This window comes from Alosa sapidissima, chromosome 13, assembly GCF_018492685.1.
Source record: "Alosa sapidissima isolate fAloSap1 chromosome 13, fAloSap1.pri, whole genome shotgun sequence".
In the NCBI taxonomy this organism is placed as follows: Eukaryota; Metazoa; Chordata; class Actinopteri; order Clupeiformes; family Clupeidae; genus Alosa; species Alosa sapidissima.
In genome coordinates, this window is record NC_055969.1 from 6,461,828 (window position 1) to 6,485,200 (window position 23,373).

The 23,373-nt window shown below is 42.1% G+C and overlaps 3 protein-coding genes across 11 annotated transcripts in view; 2 read left to right on the top strand and 1 right to left on the bottom strand.

Annotated features, from left to right (window-relative positions):
* Positions 1 to 1,684, bottom strand: part of si:dkey-112m2.1 (transmembrane protein 132D) — a 156,280-nt gene extending 154,596 nt beyond the window's left edge. The window contains exon 1 of the mRNA XM_042059216.1: positions 1,594 to 1,684. The gene's annotated coding sequence lies outside the window, so the exon portion shown is untranslated. The remainder of the gene's footprint in view (positions 1 to 1,593) is intronic.
* On the top strand, positions 1,685 to 18,407 carry smpd4 (sphingomyelin phosphodiesterase 4). 7 transcript variants are annotated; one of them, XM_042059221.1, is made up of 20 exons: positions 1,685 to 1,821; positions 2,817 to 2,887; positions 3,020 to 3,106; positions 3,865 to 4,001; positions 4,112 to 4,187; positions 4,318 to 4,414; positions 4,590 to 4,642; positions 4,793 to 4,941; positions 6,147 to 6,279; positions 6,408 to 6,479; positions 10,308 to 10,397; positions 11,833 to 11,981; positions 12,175 to 12,265; positions 12,478 to 12,575; positions 13,762 to 13,925; positions 14,864 to 15,066; positions 15,378 to 15,611; positions 16,149 to 16,280; positions 17,198 to 17,326; positions 17,643 to 18,407. In XM_042059221.1, exons 2-20 carry the CDS (start codon positions 2,849 to 2,851, stop codon positions 17,952 to 17,954), a joined length of 2,445 nt encoding a protein of 814 aa, XP_041915155.1. In that variant the 5' UTR covers positions 1,685 to 1,821; positions 2,817 to 2,848; the 3' UTR covers positions 17,955 to 18,407. The 7 variants fall into 7 exon arrangements, with proteins under 7 accessions (XP_041915155.1, XP_041915156.1, XP_041915157.1 ...); XM_042059217.1 differs by having other exon boundaries at positions 1,690 to 1,821; positions 4,318 to 4,426; XM_042059218.1 differs by lacking the exon at positions 1,685 to 1,821 and adding an exon at positions 1,988 to 2,109 and having other exon boundaries at positions 4,318 to 4,426.
* Positions 18,408 to 18,872: 465 nt separating this feature from the next.
* On the top strand, positions 18,873 to 23,330 carry si:ch211-222n4.2 (uncharacterized protein LOC101885505 homolog). Of its 3 annotated transcripts, none has more exons than XM_042058950.1 (7): positions 18,873 to 19,196; positions 19,863 to 19,910; positions 20,258 to 20,369; positions 21,541 to 21,760; positions 22,446 to 22,546; positions 22,626 to 22,685; positions 23,093 to 23,330. In XM_042058950.1, the coding sequence occupies exons 1-7, from the start codon at positions 18,887 to 18,889 to the stop codon at positions 23,286 to 23,288; spliced, it is 1,047 nt and encodes a 348-aa protein (XP_041914884.1). In that variant the 5' UTR covers positions 18,873 to 18,886; the 3' UTR covers positions 23,289 to 23,330. The 3 variants fall into 3 exon arrangements, with proteins under 3 accessions (XP_041914884.1, XP_041914885.1, XP_041914886.1); XM_042058951.1 differs by having other exon boundaries at positions 22,629 to 22,685; XM_042058952.1 differs by lacking the exon at positions 22,626 to 22,685.
* The last annotated feature ends 43 nt before the right edge of the window (positions 23,331 to 23,373 follow it).

Here is a 23,373-nt window from a genome sequence, read left to right on the forward strand (position 1 = left end):
CTCTTGTGTCTTATCATTAACCACAAATAACTCAAAACTGGCAGAGGCCTGATTAATTACACTCACTAGTGTTAAAAACAAAATAAATGTTCTGGCCTATAATGTCCTGGAAAAATATACATAGCTTCTATTTTCACTTAATCTTCTTTCTGTTCTCAAGTTTCTTTGTAATTCTTCAAATTTCACGGTGAGATCTTGCTCGGCTGTCCACGTGTTTAGTACTTTTGTGTTTAATTGAAAATAAAGGACCTCCAAATAATTTAGTTGATTTCACTGATTAGTTGGAATTGCAATCCATGAGGTATAGTCTTCCACAGAGAAGTTGAAGCTGAGCCACCCTTGGATTTTTCATGTTAAATAGGCTAGTTGCTCACCTTGTTGGCTTGTTCTGAATGTCTGTCCCTCTCTACTGACAAAAAAAGTAAATTACCATCACCGACCTACTTTTTCAATGACAGCGGAACAAAGAAGTGAACTGTCCCAGACTCCCAACCACGATTGAGTCTGTGTCATCTTTCGTGTGTAGGCTAATGGTTCAAATCATTGCCCAAACTAATGTCTTAGAAATAATATCTGGGTCAGAAAAAGGGATATCACAAAATAAAGCATGCCTAACTGTGTTGCAAAGGTAAAACGAAATATAGGCCTACATTTTGTTATGACAGCTATAATGTTTATGCCATTATGCCAATAGCCCTATCACTAAAAACTCATTCATCCTGATGCTGATAATGCGCAACAGACTAAGCCCCGACAACATCAGCTCTCAGGCATCATTTTAGTGCCCTGGTGAAGGAGACAGTGACGCACTGTTGAATGCCTAGGACATGACTGTAATAACATGCTGCCCTAAAGAATTGAAATGAGAATTATTAAAAAGTCATTGATTAATCATCCTGACATGTAGCCCACTCTAATTTCCCTGAGGAGTGGAGGAGTTCCAAGGGTATTTGAGAGGGATGAATGCACTTCAATTAAAAATGATGTAATGTGTTGTGTATAACATTGAGGCTTCTCTGAAGAGGACTTTATCAGTGTTCTCCTCATACAGTAAAGCTGGTCAGGGAGCAGAAAAGAAACATGCCAGTGGCAGGATACCCTTTCACAAACACCACAGAAAGTACACAGAGGCATCATACAATGTGGAGTATGACTATTTACTTTAACAACTTCCCTCATGAAGTGGATTTAGGTTCAAGGCTAGGCATAGGCCTACTGAGCCTGGTTAACACCAGCTTCTCTAATCTCAATTTGTGAACAGGTTCGTCTGGATTCTACTAGGCTAAGGCTACTTGTTGTTGGCTATAAAACAGAAAGATCGCCCATCATGATAAAGAAGTGTTTGATCAAGTAGCCTACAATCTCGATGAGGACCCAAAAAGAAAAACTACTGCAGTAGGCGAAGTCAGGCTTGCAGTTTGCTTGTCTGACAATGCAGGGAGAGCAGCTCTGCCAGAGACATGACAATACTGCCACCCACTTACTTCAAATGGCGTTGCAGGTCAAACGGTGTATTGAGAGTTATTAGGGGGAAACACTAACTTAACAAAGTGCATATATTTTTAACATTTCAAATCCATATGTTAGGCCTACCTCTTCGCTGTCTTCGACCAAAGAAACACAAGACTAGCAAATTATGTTAATAAGGCTACTTGAATGGAACGTCGCTGTTTCAACATCACTCATTTGCTGAAAGGAAATGACGTAATTTGTACAATTGCATGCTTTTTGGATGTAACCGCGGTTTGCTCAGGGTACACTGGTGATCTATTTTGAGATAAATGATCATCTAACCCATTCTTATATAAAGTAACCTTTGTGGTAAGACAGACAGCTACTATTAACACTACTTATTTATAAAATATACCTCTGCATTGTTGCAATTTCAGACTAGGCGTAACTTGCATGTGGATAACGTTGTAGGACCACCGAGATCCTTAAAATTACCTGACGTAGATCTAGCAGACTAGTAGTGCTAGTCAAGTAACGTTAACAGTGTAATTTGAAGAGGGCTACGTTCTACTGCTAGCATTGCCTGTTTTGGTCTGCTTGTAATGGTGTTGTGACTGGAAAGTGAGTTAGCTCGCTAGTTAGCCTAGCAAAACCAAGGCAAGTTCTGATGACATTATGGCATAGAACTAATTGCTAACGTAATAATTACTGTATGAACAAACCAAGTGTTGATGCTGTGACTAGCTAGCTAGCGAACGGTTTGTATACGTAAGTTAACGTAAACGTGGTGTCTTCAACTTAGGGTTTTGAATCCGCTAATGTCACCGGTAACATGCACATTAGCCTGTCTGTACAGATTTTAGATAACTGCTAGCAGCTATAAAGGGATTGCTGGGGTCTAGCTAAATATAATTTGGAATCGACTTACGTTACCCATCACCAACAACTGAGTTGATATTAGCAAATACAAACTCAGACGTTAGGTTAACTATCGTAACGTTGTGTTAACGTCAGTTAGCTGATGTTAGCTGGGTTAAAGTTGATAGCTCTGTGTATTAGTTAGCCCACACGTTAGAGCGTATTAGTCTTATCAGTATTAACGTGTGTCTCTAGTATTTCTGTCAGTTCAGTTTATTTGGTCACTCTGTTTTTTAATCCGCTAACTAACGATGTGGCCATCAACCGTAACTTGCTAGCTAACTTAGCTCGTTAAACAATGTTACCCGTCATGTGCACTTCTTGTTTTATGTATTCTACCTTTGATTGTATTGTGCTGGCATCTGGCTGAATGGACCATTACACTTTGCACTACTGTTGTATTCATGCTAATAACTCTTTGAGATGTTGGCCCATTGCCCTTCTAGGTGTCCGAGAGTGTGTGGACATCTGCGATTCAATGGCGGGTCCAGTAATGCAACAGCCCAGTTACTTACTGGTATGTGTTGGGGTTTTTTCTCCCTTGACAAATTTGTCATGTCTTAAAAATATCAAGTTGGTTTATTCCTAGATGTTACTACCATGAGAAAACAGTGTTTTGATATTATTTTCATGGCCTCTGATTCCACAGGCCAATTTGAAAGCTGACTGGACCACAAAGCCTTTATTACAGCGTTGCCAAGAACTGGTGAAGGTGATAAATGATTACCCTGCAAAGGTGAGGTAGTTTTTAAATAATCCTATGTTTTTAGCACTCTTGTCAAATACCGTATTCCTCTGTCTCAAATTTACACAACCTTCACCATAGTCATGGTCCAGGGATGTTGAATTGGGTGGCTAGCCAGTGGTTCCTTGTCACTATAAAACTTAGTCCTAGTTTTAAGTTTGTTGTGATGTCTTCCATGTTTCACCACTTTATAGTTTTCATTTTAAACATAAACATTTCATATCAGACTTTCAAACCCCCTTGACTTCTGACACAACTTCCATCTCCGGCTCTTAATAAAACACCCTGGCAGGTTCATCACTGGCAGATATATTAGTGATTTCAAGGAATGTCAATGTCACTTTGTTTCAACACATACCAGACAGTAACAGCTGAGAAGTTCGGCAGACGCCTGTGTGTGTTCATGCTTGGCTAAGCTGACTTAGTGCGGACTGACTGCTCTCCACGCTTTTGCTTTACTGTTGTGTCAACACCAGCCATTGTGTTGGTTACTTGCATTAGTAACATTAGATTGGTTATTGCAGAACCTAATCTAAGGTTCTATGATCTAGATCTCTTTTTTTTTTTTACAAAATGATGTTCTCCGTGTATGTGTTGACACAGTGAGACAGAGCTCATGGTGGTCTCGTTTTCTCCAAATCTGCTGGTTTTGAAGTATCATCATTGATGGGAGGTCGGGTTTCTAGCTTGTCCTGACAACTACAACATTGTGGTTGCATGTTCACGGATATTTGTCTGGTGCCATCTAGGAGCTGCATCTCATCTTCCCATGGTTGGTGGAGAGCATCTTTGGCAGCTTAGATGGTGTCATTGCTGGCTGGAATCTGCGTTTTCTGCTGAGCCGCACCAATGAATATGGGATTATCATGGAATTTCTGGAACCCAAGTTTGTAATGATTTTTGTAATGATGAATAAAAGATTTTAGGAACCATTGGTTCCTAACTCATCCCATTTAGACTTAGATTATTTATATATCTCTGAATGTTAATTCACAGCGGCCCAATGATGAAACTGGTGTACAAACTGCAAGCAGAGGAGTACAAGTATGAAATGCCTATCAATTATCTGCCAGTAAGTTCTCGTGAAACGATTTTTACTATGTTACTATGTGTTTGTGTATTTACCAGATCTAATTCTATAGGATTGTTGTCTGAATTAGTGCTGCCTTTGAGCTTCACTATGCCCATCTCCTCCCTTGCAGGGCCCTGTAAAAGCATCTATTCAAGAAGGCGTCCTCCCAGACAGCCCTCTCTTTCATAACAAGCTCCAGTTCCCCATGTCTGGCCTGCTGACACTCAGTATGTCTCTCAGTATCCTTAAAGCATCCCAAACACTGAAATCAGAGTTTTAAGTCCCATAATCATTTTTGAATCTGTTTCACTGGAGTCTAGTTTATTTTTTAATGTGAACATGACATTTTATGCACATGTTGATAAAGCAGCTAGTCCATTGGATTTTCTTAACTTTCCCCAGATCCTTTTGAATACTACATGTTCAATTTTGCCTCAAGTTTACTTGCACCAAAGGTAAGAAGGCCAACATTTACACACACTCTTGCACTAAGCCAGTGCAATATTCAGCTCAATATTGTCTGTCTTGCTAAACTTTTCAAGCTGTCTGGCCCTCTTAAGATGGTTACTTGTTTTCACATGATTCTCATGTCCTCTCTATCACAGACGTATCTTTCAACGAATGGCACCCCCACAGACAATGCATACTTTGTGCTGGTGGACACCTACCTCAAATACTTCCTTCCCACAGAGGGCAATGTGCCACCATCACCGTTCTCAGATACAAGAGGCACTGTGTCGCCTCCTGCGCCAAGGTACCCTTTGGACATGGTCTTTATTACATCTCTATCCATCTTCCTGTTGTTTTCTTTAAAACAGGGTTCCCGCGGGGTCTTAAAAAGTCTAATATTCTGAACTTTAAATTTAAGGCCTTAAAACGCCTTAAAAACAGCCAGATTTTCATCCGAGGTCTTACATTTCATCAAGTCAGGTCTAAAAAGGGTTTTACCCTCGTTCATTTCCAGGAACACCTGCAGCAGAAAGTTATTACAAATTAGCAAAAAAGTATTTAGTCGTAGCCTACAAAGCGGAGCTCTAGAGTCTTTGCTAACCAGTAGAAGGCTGCCCTCAGAACGTTGGTTCGGTGTTGTAGTTCTTTCTGGGGGATGTTGGTGTTGGTACGTATGCGGTGGTAAAACTACAAATCCCTTGATAAATGCAATACCTGCCTGCGAAATACGTCTGCGTCTCCTCAGAGTTTGTTAAACTTTGGCTACGTGTGGAAAATGGGAAAGTGTACTTTCAACGAGACATGGCTAGATCACAGCGATTTCCGCTTTTGGTTACAATCGGTAGCCAGCTCCTGGTACGAGGCCCGCTGCAAACTTTGCAAAAAATATTCAATTAGGGACGACGTCCTCCTCAATGCCTGGTCCCTCCGGTCTCCAGCACAATATCATCGCACCTCCGTTGAACGAACTACTAGACCAGTCATTTAATAGTGATCTCTTTTAAGTGATGTTTCCTGATCCAGTAATCGTGAAGACGTCCTTCTCTGTTTTGTAATGCAAATAAATGAGATTAAATCTATTGTATTTGAGGCCAAGTTTTTTTTAGCATATTTTCATTTTGGGCATTTGGCACGTGACACGGATGTTTTTCCTTGAGCATAGGTTACTACAAATGAGCAATGTCAAAATCAATTGGTTTGTAGACGTTGTTGGGTGTGGAAGGTTACTAATGTGATTGCTTTATCAGTAAATTCAATTAATGCTTTTTCAATGACTGAATTCATTGAAATTAAATTATTATTTCAGAATGTCTTTGATTTTAATCTTTTTTTGGTAATGTGTCGTGTAGGTCTTAAATTTTAATCTTTATGGTCTTAAAATGTCTTAAAAAGGTCTGAAATTTGACTTACTGAAACCTGCAAGAACCCTGTTAAAATGATTCCTATCCCTATCCTATAGCCGAGTAATTTGTGTACAGTGTATTGAGAAGGATACCCCATAATCCTTAGGTCACCCAGTGTGCCATTTGTCGGATATGGGGCACACAGCACTAGCCTTCTGAAACGGCACATTTCCCATCAGCCTTCAGTCAATGCTGACCCTGCCGCCCAGGAAATATGGCGGTCAGAGACGCTTCTACAGGTGAGTTTCTTTCATGATCAGCAAGTTCCCTTGTGGTGTTAATGGTTCCAATTCCAATTTATAAGTATATGCAGTTCACATAAAAAGTTCACGTGTGAGTGTGTTGTGGGTGGCTTTGTCATTTTCAGGTGTTTGTAGAGCTTTGGTTGCACCACTACTCTCTTGAAATGTATCAGAAGCTGCAGTCTCCACAGGTGAAGGTAAGAGCATGAAAAAATTATTCACCACCAGAACCTACCCCCTTGCCACCCTGCTGCATTACCCCCACTGCACGGCTGATCGGCTGAGCACTCCATAGACACACCCCTAGCCCCTTACTGCCCGAAGCTGTCCTTAAACCTCTGCACAAGCCTCCCGTCCAATCCAATACTGTGCCCTGCTGCTGACTAGCTGACACCCCACACACATCAAGCACACACACTTTCACCAAGTATGGAGTTCATAGAAACATACTTGTTATCCCATTTAAGCTTTAAGTATACTCCTGCGAACGCAGCCACATTTCGCACACAGTGTGCATCACTAGGGTGAGCTATGCAGCACCAAATGTTTTAAAGCAGTAGCTCAGGGTCAAGAGAGAACAAATGCAGTGTATGCTCTTTATGCATTTAGTGAACACTCTTCTCCCATGCCCATTTCCATTAGTGCATTTGCTCTCTGCTGCTAGAGGCCTGCTGATGAAATGAGTGCTTTGTTTATTCCATGCCTCAGTGAATCATAGCTTATTAGATGTCCAGCAGTGGTAGTTTAAAGGAACACGCCAACTTTTTGGGGAAATTCTTATTCACCATCTACCCCAGAGTAAGATAAAGTGCACAAGCCCTGATCTTCTCTCTGTGTGCAGTGACTCAATCTGACACTCTTAAGGCCCATTCACACCAAGAACGATAACGATAAATAAATATCGTTCTCGTTAATGTGAATGACGACGTTCACACATAAACTATAACGATAACGACATGAACAACGATATCGTTGGGGATCACTTTCAGAACGATTTTCAGAATGATAAAAAGCTAATAGCTAATCAGAACCCATCGAATTTTAACTGTCACATTCATTAACACAAGGAGAGTCATTGTTCAATGTGAACGCTTTTATTGTTATGGTTATTGTTATCGTTATCGGTGTGAATAGGCCTTTAGTCTAACATAGTTCACTTTGCATAGTTCACTGGAAGTGGATTGACCTAGTTAGCCTTTAGCACCGTTTTAGCTTAAGGCTGGCTATAGGCCAGCTGGTGTAACCCACTTCCATCACATTGATTAATCTGGTGGAATTGATTAGAGCCCTAGCATAATTTGGTGACACAAACGTACATGGAGGCTACATAACAGTGTTGTGCAAACGCAGACGTTTTGGAGTATACTTGAGCTGTTAGGGTTAGTGACCAGTGCCTTCTAACTGACACATTCACATGCAGTATATATGCACTGACTTATGTCTCTTCTACAAACACACCTTTGTTTTCTGAGGAACACACACACACACACACACACACACACACACGCTGTGAACTGCACATGCAGCAAAGCCACTGTATGTGTGGAATGCACATAGTCTCCACTGATGTGCACCAAGTTGGCTTACACTCCATGAACTGTTGATTTTCTTTCTCCCTGTATTTGCACACTGCCTTCTTGTATATATTCTGGATTACTTGCTCCATTTCTTCTTTTTGGTAAATGGGGTCATGTTAGAAAGGCGATGCTTCTATGAATCACATGATTCTAGACTTCATATCGGTGACATTCAAGCCAACTAGTCAAAACTAGAGCACGGGAACTTGTTTGAAGATGTTTTGGAATCACACGACACAACTGGGCTTTGATTAGGAGAGTGGCTGTCTTTTTTTTTTTTTTTTTTTCTGTGATCTCGTTTGATTTTGGAATCTATGGGCAAAGTGCAGAGTGAAGGGACTTCACCAATTTGGCATGTGAATTTGCTAGTAATGCTGTGGCTCGTTGTCTCCATCTCTCTCTCTCTCTCGTCCATCTTCTGGTCGATCTGTCGCTTGGTGTGTGTGTCTCTCTCTCTCATCCTGCTCTCTGATCATGCATGCTGTGCCTGCGTGGCTCCACGTTCTGCTTTGTGTCTGCTCTGCGCTGGTCCCCTGCTTGAGGAAGGCTCTCCTCTGGCTCTCTCTGGTTCTGCAGCTTACAAGCTCCTGCCGTTTTTGACCACCCCATTCCTGCTTTGGTTCATCATGACTTGTCCAGCACCCTCTTCAACAAGTACTAGTCCTAGCTTCTTGCTTGTCTTCTGCTGCTCCCTAAGTGAATATGACAAACTATGTCATGATCTCCATTGAGCATCTTGAAGATGTGATGTGTTGCCATGGAGACTGTGAGATGCAGTAACCCCCTTTTTGATATGTAGCACATCTACCTCTGATTAAGTAGGTCTGTGACACACATTTTTCGGGGTTGGGCCTAATTAACTGGTTATTGGTTCATATTGAACTTTAGAACAGCTAAGCTTCAACATTAGGATGGTAATTTCACAAAAGCTACAACAGATTGCCCCACGGCATCAGAATATTTGGATGTTCAGCACTCATAACCAAATTTGTGACCCAATCAGACAAAATGAGTCACAAGTTGCACATTCTAATTTTGAGATGCAGGCCCAAAATGAATTTCCCTGTTTCATAGTCAAGACAAGCATAGTTATCTAAGATTCATGTGAAACTATGATGACTAGAATGATTATCCATAATATTACTTGAGAGTAGGAGAGCATAGTGAGGCACAGCAGAAACTGCAATGTTCTATAGTTTATTTACAGCAGAATGCGATTGACTGGCAGATGATGGGACAGAGTTGCCCAAACATTGCCTGTCAGTACTTTGGCAACCAGAGTGTAAAATTCCCAGTTTAGAAGACTGTCTATTTTTGAACGTACGCACCGCATCTGGTGTAGCTACTTCCATTGATTATAGTGGAAGCTAATTGTTGCAGCAGACACAACCCGACGGAACGCTTCAGTTACGCACCTGATGTAGCTTAAGGCTTTGATTATAGCAAAAATCATCATTTGGTCAAAATTGTAATCACAATTACAGATCGCCTCGATTGACAGTGATGATGGCAAAATAGCAAGCAGAGAATGCACTAGTTACAATTTCGGCATGGTTCATGATGCTACCGACTGCAGGAGCACGCACACACACACGGATCCCACAACCGATTGAGTGGCCTGTGCACAGAGGGGAGGGGCATGTCGAGTGCGGGGCTTAAAGAAGTGGCGTTAATCAAGGCTCTGTATGAAATTGTATGTATTTCCAAAAATCCCTTTTTCTTCATGGAATGTGGCAAAATAATTGTTTTTTTTTTTTATCGATTATACTATTTTTGTGATAGTTTGGAGCCAAAATTGATAGATTAGATTAGATAGAATAGATTAATTGCACAGCCCTAGTGTAGCTTCCCTGTTAGAGACTTTCGTAACTACAAAATACAGTAATGCCAGCGGACAGCAGCCGTGGACACTAGTGTTAGCATTCATTTATTGCAGTGCTTTAGTCACAAAGTTGATTGAGCAGGATATTTCTGCCTAGTGTTATTAGTATTGATCAAAGTACTCTTATCAAGTCCCACTTATAGATGGGGGGAAGGCTTACTGCATCACACAACAGCTCCCATGCATTTTGTGTGGTCAGGATTGTATTTGTGTGTGTGTTGTGTGTGTGTGTGTGTGTGTGTGTGTGTGTGTGTGTGTGTGTGTATTTGTGTGTGTGTTGTGTGTGTGTGTGTGTGTGTTGTGTGCTAACTTTTTTTTTGTCCGAGTTCTGAATGTTTCTTTTCTTTTTGTGGATTTGCACTCTTATTATCGATCTATCCTTATTTTCCTTTTCTATTCTCATGTTCATCCTCCTCCTCTTCCCCCCACTCCCTTCTTCTCTCTTCCTCTTTTGCTCCTTCCCCCTCCTCTTCCTCCATGTGTCCCCACTTCCTTACCTCTGTCCCCACCCTCCTGTGTGTTGTTGTCCTCTTCGTCGTCTTATTGTGATGGGCGTGCCCCTTCAGTTGGCGTTGCTGCAGTATCGCCTCAGTATGTCCAGCATGCTGTGCCAACCCCCTGCCCCGCCAGGCCCTGGGAGCCGCCACACCTACCAAGTACTTTAACCTTTTCATCCCTCTCCACATTTCTGCCATTGAGCGGTTCGGGAGGAGTGCTATGTTTACAACACCGTCAGTGTCGCATGGGGAATATAGGTTTTTGCGTTTGAGCCTAGAGGGTAAATTGGTTTTGGAGATTGTTTGTGTTGCCAAGGTGTGTTTCTGTTGCCAAGAAGTTACTGTTCTTTTAAGACACTCTTTCTTTTCATTCTCTTTGAAAACATGCTTTTTTTCTGAGAGAGATGAGAGCAGATTTTTTCTTTTGGCCATTATTTTCTTTCATTTCATTTATTTATTTTTTTTACTTTTAAAGTGCCACAAAATTGCCAATTATGAAGCCCTTTTCTGCCCATCAATTGAGGTTCTTATGTCAGCTTGTTATTAGCCAGTCCCAAGTTCAATAAGTTTGAAGTTGTTTTTTTTTTTTTTTTTTTTTGTGATGTAAAAAGGGCAAGCACACTGGTAAGATGAAGCTTATGGATCCAGTTTAATGTACACTGGTGCCCAAGACTCAAGTGATGCTGTGCTCTGAAATTATGCATCTTCAGCATATTATCCAGCTCAAGTGCTACTGATGAACTTGCTCACTAAAGCCCTGTTCAGACTGCAAGCGCCTATCAACAAGTGGCCATGCTAATTTTAATAATGTAATTCAGCGACTTCAGGCAAAATGATCACTAGGGGCGAAAAAAGTTGTGCAACAAAGACTAAATAATTTCAACTTTTGAGGCGATGTGTGAATCACTGTATAAACAGGGCTTAGGGGCGTGAATACTGTCAGTAAGTGCTGTCAATTTGGATTTTGCTAATTCTTGTAGTTAGCTGTTCTTGTAAGTGATGCTGATATGATGGTTGTTGGTTTACATTTTTCAACATTGGTGAGAAATGTTTTAGTTTGTATGTGCAATTTCTTCATATAAACACTGAACACACAACACATGAAGTTAGGATTGTGCACTGCTTTGGCAATGTGCAGACATCACCCAGGTTAAATCCTCTCAGCAGTGAACATCAAAAATATAAAAGCTTATGTATTACACTTGTGCTCCTGTAGAAATGAGTCTTGGGGCCTGTCCCATTTCTCCCCCATTAAAACTTCCACTTGGTTTTGATTGCCCTCGACAGTAAAGTCCCCTCGACGAGGGAAGTGGGGGTGAAGATCTTTCCCTATGAAAAATTTGTCTTGCTCGCTGAGCTTGCACGGTATCCTGTGTAATTTCATCTCAGTCTTCATTTTAAGCCTGCATCGGCCCTGGCTATATTCTGAGGGTTGATTTTAAGGGGAAAATAGCAGTCCCCCTTGCTCGCTAAAGTAATGGGACACCCTACCCCTACATGTGCACGCGCAAAAACGAGGGTTAGGGCAAAAATCTAGGGGACGGGGAGGTATTGGGATGGGCCCTCATGTGCATGTGCATGTGTGTGGATGCAGGAGCCCTTCAGCCCCACGGAGGAGCACGTGCTGGTGGTGCGGCTGCTGGTCAAACACCTCCACGCCTTTTCCAACAGCCTGAAGCCTGAGCAGATCTCCTCCTCCCCTTCCACTCACTCCCACGCCAGCCCTCTGGAGGAGTTCAAGAGGTGAGCAGCGCAGCACTCCCACAGGATTTACTTCTAATTCAGCAGCGTAGCGTCATCTTGTCTGTTATTACTTTTTGGCTTACTTTTAACCATCATAAAGTTTTTAACAATGTCCACTTGATTCTGTTATGGTTGTCCACTGTCAATGGTGTTCTCAAATATTCAACACAACATTCACCACATTCATTACCAGGGTGGTGGTCCAGCGGTTTGTCCAGCAGAAGCTGTACATCTTTCTTCAGCACTGCTTTGGCCATTGGCCTTTGGATGCCTCCTTCAGAGCGGTTTGTCATCCCTCTTCCTCATGCTGATCATTCAGTGTATTGTTTGATCATGTGATGTGTTTTTTTTTATGTTCAAATTGAAAAGCTTAGGGAAGGGCTAATTCCATATTTGTGAGGCATATGATTTGTTAATTGGGGTGTACAGTAAATAAGAAATGTATGTAAGAAACGTTAAGTACTGTATTTCACACTTTCACTCATTGTTTGTGAAGGTATTAGAGACGTGGCTGAGCTACATCCAGCCCTGGAGATACACAGGAGAGAAGAACCAGCCAGCGGATGGGCAGATCAGAAGTGTTCCAGACAAGTGGTACTTCAACTAGCTTGGCACCCCTATATTATTGTAGATATACAGTAGCTTTCAAAAGTATTCAACCTCCCCTGAAAGTCATCACCACCACCATTACAAAAGATACTTACATATATATTACACATATATTGTGATCACAAACACCATTGGAACCATAAGCAAAACCAGGACAACCTCAGATGCTTTGTGTTAAAGGTTGTCCTCAAACCCAGCTTATGGGGAAGATCTTAACAGGGAAAGTCCAAGGCTGTTCAGCCTGGGCTCTATTTTTAGATTTTTTCCATTTTCACCAGTCATAAATAGACAAATTGAGTCAAGTGTTGAGTTAGAACACGCTCAAAAGCTATATAATGGAAGCCTACTTAGCATGAGGGAAATATCGAAGTAAACTGCTTATTTTTGCCACTGACTAGACTCATGGCTTTTTTGTCAAAAAGTGTACTGAGGTGTCATTCTATAAAGTCTCTACACTTACAGAGGTAAGCAGAAACTGAAAGCTTCTCCATTTTACCAAGGCACTTTAATAACATTTTTAGCCGAGTCATTGTTGAAACCAAGTGGTTTACTTGTTTCACGCTTATAAATTCCCTTATGATTAGACATTGATGATAAGGTTTAATCAAACAATGGGTGAAATTCCCCAGAAAACCAATATAACAAAAGTGACTAGGAGAAAAATGTTTGGACTATGGACTTGTCCATCTGCTACTCCCTCCCGCTGGTGCCCTAGTGCACCGTTTCTCAAACTATGGGCTGAGGACGAGGAGACTGCTGGTCCGTGGAGTCAAATTATGCCCAGTGCTTCTGTCACTTGTCTGATACTTTGCTGTACACTTTATCGTGGAACCACGGACTGACAGGAAAAGAAAGCAAACGTTTCTACAATCAGGAAATTGTTGCTAATTTTGTGTTATCAAACATAAAGAGACATAAAATTCTGAATTTCATTGTGGGTTGTTGGCCCTATGACCCCAAAGTCTGCCATGACCAGGCCTCAGGTCAAAGAAGTCTGAAAAAGGCTGCCGTAGTGTTTGTTACCGGTTGGGCATTTTTGTTCTTCAATGTCTCAAATGTGTGAAGTCAGTGTATCGAGGTCAAGGTGAAAGCTAGCTGCCAGATTAGCATCTACTGTCATGTAACTCTCAGTAAGGCATGTAATCACCTCACCTGTCTCTCTCCTTGGCAGGGCTTCCTTCGTGCAAGAGAATCTGCTGATGTACACCAAGCTCTTCCAGGGCTTTCTGAACCGAGCAGTACGTACAGACCTGGTCATCCCCAAGAATGCTCAGATGGTCTTCAGGGTGGCCAAAGTTTTCTCTCAGCCAAACTTGGCAGACATGATCCAAAAAGGTCTGTAAAGATTCATTACGAAATATCACATCAAAGTGTTTTTAAATTGTGTCAGTTACTTTATACTGACCCTAAACCAGAATCTGCAATCAAACATGAGATGCTACAGTATGTGACATGTAAAAGGCAAATCTAACCAAGCCACTGGGATGTGAGGCTTATAAGATGCACAGTTCCCACAGCATGTGTTATCATCCAGGCAATCTGTAGCCTTACCCTTCAGTTGATTTTTGGGAAGAAAAAAACAAATAGTTTTCCTGCATGTACACAGATAAAGCTGCGTTTTTTTTAGGCCTTGTTCTCTGACTGGTACAAACAGACTGTTCTTCTCATCTGTCAGGGTGTCCGCAGGGTTTTAAAAAGTGATAAATCAAAATGGTCAAATTTAAGGCCATTATAAGTGTTAAATGTGGTCTCAGAGGTATTATTTTTTTCCAAATTAGGTATTATTTTTTCAGACTATCAGGTGTCCTATTCTGATTGAAATTCTATCTGCTTAAGTTTGCATTAGTTCGTTTCAATATGGGCTTTAGCATATCTGGGCACATAATCAAAGATCTTTCATCTCGTCGCGGCTGCACCTCCACCACCGCAAATTAGTGCCACGGTAGGCCTACTAGCCAACGCTACGGCTCCAGCAACGTCTGACCTCTGGGTGGCCATGGGCGCCACACCAACACTGCGCGTGGAGGCTCTGGTGTCTGAACACTGCAGTTAAACACCACTCATTGAACTCCAATGAAGGAATTTCAGAGCTGTTTAAAGAAATGTTTTTTGTATGTTATATATGTCAGAATCTGTGTAAATAATAGAAAGATCGCTGATTAACACTTGCAATCTAGTGTCGTGATGATTTTTAAAAAAATTCTGAAGGTATTAAAAAGTAGTACATTTAACTTAATTTGCTGTATATACCCTGCATGTTCTTCTCCCTTCAGCTGAGCAGCTGTTCCTGGAGCCAGAGCTGCTCCACCACCGGCAACACCGGGTCTTCCTCACGCCGTCGCACGGTGGCAGCTTCCTGTCGTCCCGCCAGCCCGTCACCACCGACGCCGTCTTCAAGGTGAAGAGTCACGTGTACAGCCTGGAGGGCCAGGACTGCCAGTACAAGCAGATGTTTGGCAACGAGTTACGGGGCACGGTGAGTGAAGAGTGTCAGAGATTATGTGCCATTTGCTGGCATCTTCAGACATATCAGTTGGAAGGCTCTCATTGAAGCCATTAGATTCTAAATTTTTGAAGTCGGTATGAGTTTCTTCTGTGAAATAAGATACTAGGACATAGATGGATAATATATATATATATATATATATATATATATATATATATATATATATGGACGTTTTGAATTTCAAAGGGAATGGTGTGACTATGACAAAAGACCACACTCTGAACACAAAGACCTCTTGTCCTGAGCCTCATAGTCATTTTATTTTTTCATACCTGCGTCAGGTGCTTAAGCTGGTCCAGATCATCGCTCAAGCTCGGCAAACGGCCAAGAGAATATCAGATCACTCAGCCGAGGTGGCTGCCAACAACTCGTTCATGTCCTGGTTTGGCATGGGCTCATCTGAGCTCAACAACTCACTTGGTGGGAGCGCGTTGGATGACATGGGTGGCGAGTGCATCAAGAAGACCCATGAATTCCTGGACAAGGCACTGGACTCCCTGTGCCAAATCTTCAGAGTAAGTCAGTGTGATAACTGCTATACGTTTGTTTGTTGTTGTCCTCCAGTTCTTACAGAGCATAGGTAGAGACCATTCAAATGGTGTGTGTGTGTCCCCACCCACCCCCGCTTATTCATGTAGCGCCAATTACAATTCCCGGTGCTTTACAAAGCCTTAACCCCCTTAAGCGAACATGACTGGGAGCTAGGAAAAAGTCCCTTTCATGAAGATGTTAATGATTCCATTCGTTTTTATACTTGTCAATTGGCTAGCACACAATATGCATTTAAGATGTATCATAATCAGAGTAGAAAGCGTGCATAACTCTTACATGGGAATGGACAGCTGTAAGCAAATAGTCTCTGTAAGTGGATGAGGTGGAAAGACTATGAGCATCCCATAATGGGTGATGGTCTGAGGAAGAGAAGGGACAAAGAGGATCCATTATATGCGTAGATGTACAGTAATCATGGTGTGTGTTGTATTGAATATCATTCTGAAGGGTTGTTGATGAGATGCATGTTCACATGAATGATGTAGTGTTTCATCTTGTAGCTGAATGCCGGGCAGCTGACGCAGGTAATGGCCAATGTGGCTTCAACAGAAGATGACATGGGGTCAAAACAGATACCTGACTGCATTCTAGGAGAGAATGGACCCATACTGACAGACACTGGCAGGATGCAGGTGAGCCATTAAATAAAGATTATTACACGGCTCTTCAGAGTGCTGCAGAAAGTTCCATTCACATGAAAGGCCCGAACGTTGGGAAGGCCCAATGTTAAATCTACATAAATCACCGGCAAAGTATATAATCACTGCTGTCAATGGCAACGGGTTGATTAACGTCTTTCATATCCCTCCGCAAGACGTCTGTTCGCTTATTGCAATGGAATTTCATTGAAAGGGAAAGTAAGCTAGTAAGACGTTGCCACGCAACACCTGAAACTGTGAAGTTCTATCTGTGTGGCGAACTATTTATTTTGTCAGCAGAAGACACGAAACGGTAACAAAATCATTTTAAAGACCCAATCATTGTGTTGGGTTTCTTTTCTCCGTGTAATAAGCGGGATAATGTATTGTCCGCCGGAAATTATCAGAAAATAAGTCCCTTCAGGTCGAAACAAAACCGTTCTGTTCTCCCTGTCGGGACTTATTTTCTGATAATTACCGGCAGACAATACATTATCCCTTACTTATCCCCCCTCTTCACTACACACATTTCTGCTCCCTTTTAAAGTTGTTTTCACTGCTATATCACACTAGAATAGATGATCATCTGTCCTGCCTGCCACATCACATTGGCATTTATGGCATCATATTCAGATTCATCTTCTGATTCAGTGCCTGTTTTACATAATTTTTAATGTATTATAATTCTAAGAGGCTTAAGTACTATTATATTATTAAAATATTTAGCTTTATTTAATAATTGGCCTCATGCGTACTGTAAGAAATATAACCATGTTGAACCTTACACCTTACCTTGCCTCTTGAATTGTTAGTTTTCTTTTAACAGAAAACTTGTCATGACTCGACATACAATTTTGTGGGCAGGAATATTTTGTTTGTACAGTCATTCCAATCCCCATTCTCTGTCACAGATAATCAACGGTCTCCGCAGATTTGACATTGAATACCATGGGGATCCAGAACTTCAGCCAATCAGGAGCTTTGAAAATGCCTTTCTTGTACGCGTCCTCTACCAGGTGTCCTCTTTTATAAACAATAGGGTAGGTATTCCACTGGATATATTGTGTCAAGGTCATGGAATGTGTTGAAACTGATAGGTTCTAGTTTTGTGTGATAGCTGAACAATATTTCCCGCTCACCCTAAAGGCCATGTGTGTGTCTGTCTGCAGTGTTTTATTGCTGAATTAGATGAACTGGATATCATATGTTTATCAAAAGCTGCCAGAGTTTATGTTTAATACATACAGAGACTTGAGCTCACTCTCTTGTGGAAAGTGATTTGATGATCATTTGAAAGGAATAGAACCGAAATTGGATGTAGTTTTAACTTTTGTCCACATTCTTTATGAACTGCAGTTTGGCGACCACATGGCAGCGTTGTGCTCGCGGCCCGATTTCCTGGGCTGTGTCGGACGTCACTACCTGACCAGCGCCCCAGTCTCACGCCGCAGCCCAACAACGCGGCGTAGCCTGGAGCGCCACACGCGGCCGCGGCTCAGCTTGCGCGGACTGGGAAGCTACCGCACACTGCTCTCGGCCCTGCTCCTCTATCTGCTGGCTGCCCTGTTCGCCTTCGGCCCACTCTCCAGCACAGCCCTCATCCTCGTGGTTGGCCTGATCTATGAACTGCTCACTCATCTGCTGGGGCAGAAACTGAAGTCCCAATAAACGGCAAAGTGTTTTTTTGTATGTAAATAGAGTTTGAGACATTAACTGGACTGCCATACACTGCACTACCGTGAGTGTCAGGGTCTAGACCAGTATGAGAATCTAGAGTTGTAATTTATTGGGCTGGGATTTAGATCTACCAGAGGGATAATGTGAGATGTACCGAAACTTTGGTATTGTACAGTTTATTTTAGTTAAAAGGAAAGTCAGTGAAGGCCTTTATAAACCACCTCTTATAATAAAACCAAATAAGTAGTTCTGGTCAGTTAGTTTTTTAATCAAGTAAAGAGTGTAAATCAGTTTTGCACAAAGGAGCTCATGGCTAATTGATGTAAATTTAAGTCCCAGTATCAGTTCTAGTTGCATTTGTTGCTATATTCTGAAGCCTTGATGTTGACTGCCAAAATTTGCACTCTTGATTTTTATAAACAAAGTGAAAGAACGTTTTGTGAATGTTTGTTTTTGTGAGTGTTTGTTAAAACAAAAGAATTGTGGCACATTGTGGCACCCTGTATTTTTATGGAAATCTGGAACTTAAATGACCCAGGGGAGCGTTCCCTTTTTCTTTGTTTTTGTGTGTTGAGTGAGGTACCAACAATAATGTCGCAGGTAAATTGACATCTTCAGCCTGCCCTACACCACTCCGGTTGCAAGGGACAACAGGTTTAAATGTTGGCCGTCATGGCAACATGAATAAACGGGAAGAGTAATACTACGCATAGTTGAAATAGTGAAGATGTCCACGAAAATGTAATCTTAGGTAACGACTCTAGTCAAGTCGAAAAGCAAACCTCGATATGGATCTGAAACGATCTGTGAACATGCCTGAAAAGAACATTGTGTCTAACACTTGAATGATGGAGTGACACTATTATGAAGTAATAGTCAAGGTGATTGATTTGTCTAGTCACGTCTCTGCCTTAGTTCAAGAAATGCTGAACACCAAGGTGCCGCCACTGGGAAAAGGCGCTTGCCATGTCAAGTTGTCTGCTACTGTGATGGTATTAGACGGGCCATGCCATACAATATTACCATCGACACCAACTCGGCTCTCCGGCACTCAGCTGCCAAAGTCGAGTCCACGCGGCGAAGACGCGGGCGTTCCGCCTGGTCCTGCATTCAGCGACGCGGATATGAGAGTTGCATCACTGGAGAGGGATATTCAGTTCTTACAACAGCAGCACAGACACACCCTGCATCAACTTCATGCCGAAATCGATAGTCTCAAAAGTCAAAACAAAGGTGAGATACGTTTAAATAGTGGTGAGCTCTTACACTGAATTTCGCCTAATGTTACTAAAAGTTGGAATTCCTGGCTTTGCAGAGGTTCTTGTGCGCGCGCGAGCTCGTGTAACTAGTTATTGAAATCACGTGTTATCCAATGGAAGAGAAAGAATGTCAGATTGAGGTGTTGTATGGTTGCGCACTGGTAGTTTGAGATAGAAAATAACTGTTTAAGTAATTTAATTTCCCATACATTCTTAATGATGGATAGTTCCCAAAGTGAACTGAGGATGAGACAGACGCTGAATGATGTGACACCTTATATTTGCTGTTCACGATGGGTTGCCTGGTGACGAGAAGTTATTGAAGGAGGGTGAATGCAGTCAATTGTGTCTGTAAGCCCCCATGTAAGCACTGTGGGTGGCAAAGCGTGGTATCACGTTACTAAACAGGCCAGCCCTCTCTCTCAGTATGGCTTCAGCTTTCAGATCCATCAGGAGATTTTTTTCAATCCAGTTTAAAAGAAGCAAAAGGATTATCTTCCGAGGACCCCGATGAAGCATTAATAGGCATACATGATACCGTTGTTCAGCAAGAGTGCTTTTACAAGAGATTAAATGCTGTTGTGTGTTTTATACACCAAGCCACAATGACATGTCTCTCCTGTTACTAACAACGGGCCAGAACTGCAGTTCAAGCTGATCATGGAGCCACTGAAGTCATACAGAAAAGGTAAGTGATGACGCATCCCCCTTGTCAGACTTTTCTGAATTTTAATCACTGTCCCACACTGGATAGAAGTCCACTTAGGTTACCCTCCCGCATTGACATGACTGGAATATAGGCCTATAGAATGTACTAATCCAAGAGGTCATGTGTGGGTGGTAATAAAATATCCATATTAAATATGGCTTCATAGCTGTTTGCAGACTTTTGCACTTCTAATCTTTTTCTGGTGCAGTTTGTGAAAAGTGGTCATATATGACATTATCGTGGATCATGAGATCCATACATAATAAACTCATGCAAGTCTTAAATAACAGTACTGTTTCCAGTGCTGATGGATGCGTTCTCTACAGGCTCGAGCTACAGAGGTCAAAGGCCTCAGCCAGAGGGCCAGAGGTTCCTGCCAGATAGAGGAATCATCCTGGAGCAAGATCCCAGTACTCCACAAGAAAAGACTGGTGTCAGGTACCACCAGGGTGCTGTGTGTGGTGGTTGTCTTTTTCTGTGCTGTACTTTGTTGTGCTGTGTGTGATGGTTGTCTTTTTCTGTGCTGTACTTTGTTTACCAGTGATTCTTCCAACTCATATAACCCTTCTACTGTGCATGTTGTCTATCTTTTCTCTGCTCTACATACATTTAGTTGGTGGCACTCTAAATTAGCCAAACACCTTCATGTGTTAAACATTTTTAGAAAGGTATATAAAAGATCAAAGAGAGGTCTGTTAGGCAAGTCCCTTCACTCGGCGGCCATATTGCAACGAATTTTGGGCACTTATCGGGCATCTATTTCGGGAAGAACTGTGCATGCGCCAACCTCGCCCCAGCTGCGAGATCACAACACATGATACACACGATGTATTCACATGTCAACTTCTGGCGGCGGAAGGGGAAGAATATGTGTAGACGACTGCCATATATTTGTATTACAAACTAACCCCATACATTTCTATTGGAGATTCTGTGAGTGCTGTATCTCCTCATTAGAAAGTCTCTGTCATTACATATCAGTGGCTCTGATTTTCCAAGTGTGCTTGGGACAGATATAGATTATAACAGTGTTTTTCAACCTTTTTTGTGCCACGGCACACTTTTGACACTTAAAATGTCCCACGGCACACTAACATCCTGTGTGAAGAAAAAATAAACATACCATAGCCTAAAATTTCAAATAATACACAGATATGGCCTTATTATGGCTTCTATGCAAGACCTGCTCAATAAAACAAGCGCCCTCTGTTTCATTTGTAGGTGACTATATCTAATTTAATTGTTGTTATGAACTGGATATGTGATGATTCTGTGAATACTGGATATGGGGCCCCCGTACAATGCCTGCATACCACAAATAGTGCAATCATACAATCAATGAGAGCATGTGGTTATAAATTCTTTGATGCAACAGTTGCTTTTCTGGACCAGTGAGTGACATTTGGGTGATTTTCTGCAGCACACCTGATGATCTCTCACGGCACACTAGTGTGCCCCGTCACAGTGGTTGAAAAACACTGGATTATAAGAACATACACAGATCATAACATACAGAGAGTGCTCATGTATCATTGAGGATTACATTTTTTGTGGACATGCCTGTACATCTGTGCTTCTGTATTATACTCTCAACTCTTGTCCGTGTCAGTGGTACTGAAAATCCAGCTGCAGTCCCCTCTGAAAGCGCAGAAGGGCCCAAGCCGTCCAAGCAGGGCAGCCGGTCGGAGTTGATGGGGGGTCTCATTACCTCCCTGCAGCCCCTGATGATCCAGTGCAGTCCCTCCCAGCCCCCACGCCCCCCCACCCTGCAGGAGTGTGAGGTCCTCATACGACAGCTCTACAACGCCAACAGCTTACAGTCACAGGAGGTCAGTGCCAGATCTGCCCAACACTGGTCTCAGTAAGCCAGAGAATTGTATTATGCCTTTGGAGAGACTTTGGCTTAGACAAAGGAAGTTGGAATGATTGCTGTTAAGCTATTGCACTCGTATTTCAGGATATGGAGTAGATACAGATTCAAATATGATTACTCTGAATATACTCCACCCTTTAAGATTGGGAGTTTAGCAGTGTCAGAGGTTTAGCAGTTTTCAACCCAATGCCAAAACCCTGCCTCTGGTTATAGACCTGACATAACACACCAGACAAAGGAGATACCCCAGAAAGGCTTGATCAGTGACATTTGTAACTTAACACTGTTGAACAATAGCTCTCTGTAGGCAGGGATGAGGGCCAATGCAAGGTTAGGTTAGTCCAACAATAACCTTTTTGCATAATAATTATCCACAGCACATGTCTAGGTATAATAAAGGTCAGATAGATTGTTTACACTGAACTCACTGACACCAGAATTGTGGCTACTATAGTCTTCTCAAAAGCCAGTCTTGCATCGTAATTAAAAGAGAAATCCCATAAATGCTGCAGTAAGTACACTGACAAGTGAGGGTTCTCTTACAGGATAAATCTCTTATGTCCTCTTCATTGAATGCCAGTACAGAAATGATCCCATAACTCACTGTCGTACCTGTTCTGTGGTTTGTGCCCTGCTCTTAGATTTTGCACATTAAGGCAGTCCTAAGAGATATCATCTTCAGTAGAAAAATCACCCCCGAGAACTACATCATAACAAAAGCCTACCTGAGCAGTGGAGACAGGTATTGTAATTAACACCACCGTTTTGTTTCCCTCCTGTTACATTCATGTAATGGGGAGTCATTTCAATATCTCTTCCAGCAGAGCTGGGGATACAGCGAGGTTTCCAAATCTACCTTTCCGTCAACTCCAAAAGAGACTGTAAGCAATTTCTCAAGTGTTCCAGACATCACCAGCCTAGTTAACCAACTATAGTTATCAGGGAGTTGCTTTCACCATTGTTAAAAATGACACACCGTTTTGTAATTTCAGTGCATCTTCTCTGAATAAACTACGTAGCCTGTAATATGGTGTTCTTTCCATAGAGCATCATCCTTTTAGTACACATACATTTAATGGTCACGTATACGACTTGGGAGAGACTAGAAGGTTGCATGTACTGTAATCCCGAATTGTGTGGGAAAATCACTTATGTTGGTAAAGCAGATCAACAAAACAAGCTTCATACACACACTAATCTTGTGGCATTTTCATGAGTGTTACATGACTGAATATGCCACTAAATTCCCCTCTAATGCACCATGCTCTCTCCATCTCTCCCTGGGTAGCCCTGTTTCCCAGGCAAGTGTGGCTAAGAGAGTGATCCTTCCTGCCCTGAGGCAAAGCCAGGGCACCAGTGTGGCAGAGAGACAGAGGAGAGCGCAAGCCGTCAGGGGACATCTGAAGAGGACTGTACACAAAGACAGCACCCAGCGGGCAACAGCTGCGTTAAAGCACCCATACCAAAACTTCAACACAGGCTAAGGGACATCTCAGGGCACCGTTACAGATCCTTATAGAGTTCTGGTTTCATATTCATATTAAATGTTATGTCATGAATGAACGACAG

Bases quoted from the DNA above. Each gene is read 5' to 3' on its own strand.
- smpd4 (XM_042059217.1), top strand. From the start codon at position 2,849: ATGGCGGGTCCAGTAATGCAACAGCCCAGTTACTTACTG. The intron at 12,266-12,477 runs GTTTGTCATCCC...TTGTTTGTGAAG, and splicing joins TGGATGCCTCCTTCAGAGCG to GTATTAGAGACGTGGCTGAG. The intron at 12,576-13,761 runs GTACTTCAACTA...TCTCCTTGGCAG, and splicing joins AGAAGTGTTCCAGACAAGTG to GGCTTCCTTCGTGCAAGAGA.
- si:ch211-222n4.2 (XM_042058950.1), top strand. From the start codon at position 18,887: ATGCTGAACACCAAGGTGCCGCCACTGGGAAAAGGCGCTTGCCATGTC. The intron at 19,911-20,257 runs GTAAGTGATGAC...CGTTCTCTACAG, and splicing joins ACTGAAGTCATACAGAAAAG to GCTCGAGCTACAGAGGTCAA. The intron at 22,547-22,625 runs GTATTGTAATTA...TATCTCTTCCAG, and splicing joins TACCTGAGCAGTGGAGACAG to CAGAGCTGGGGATACAGCGA.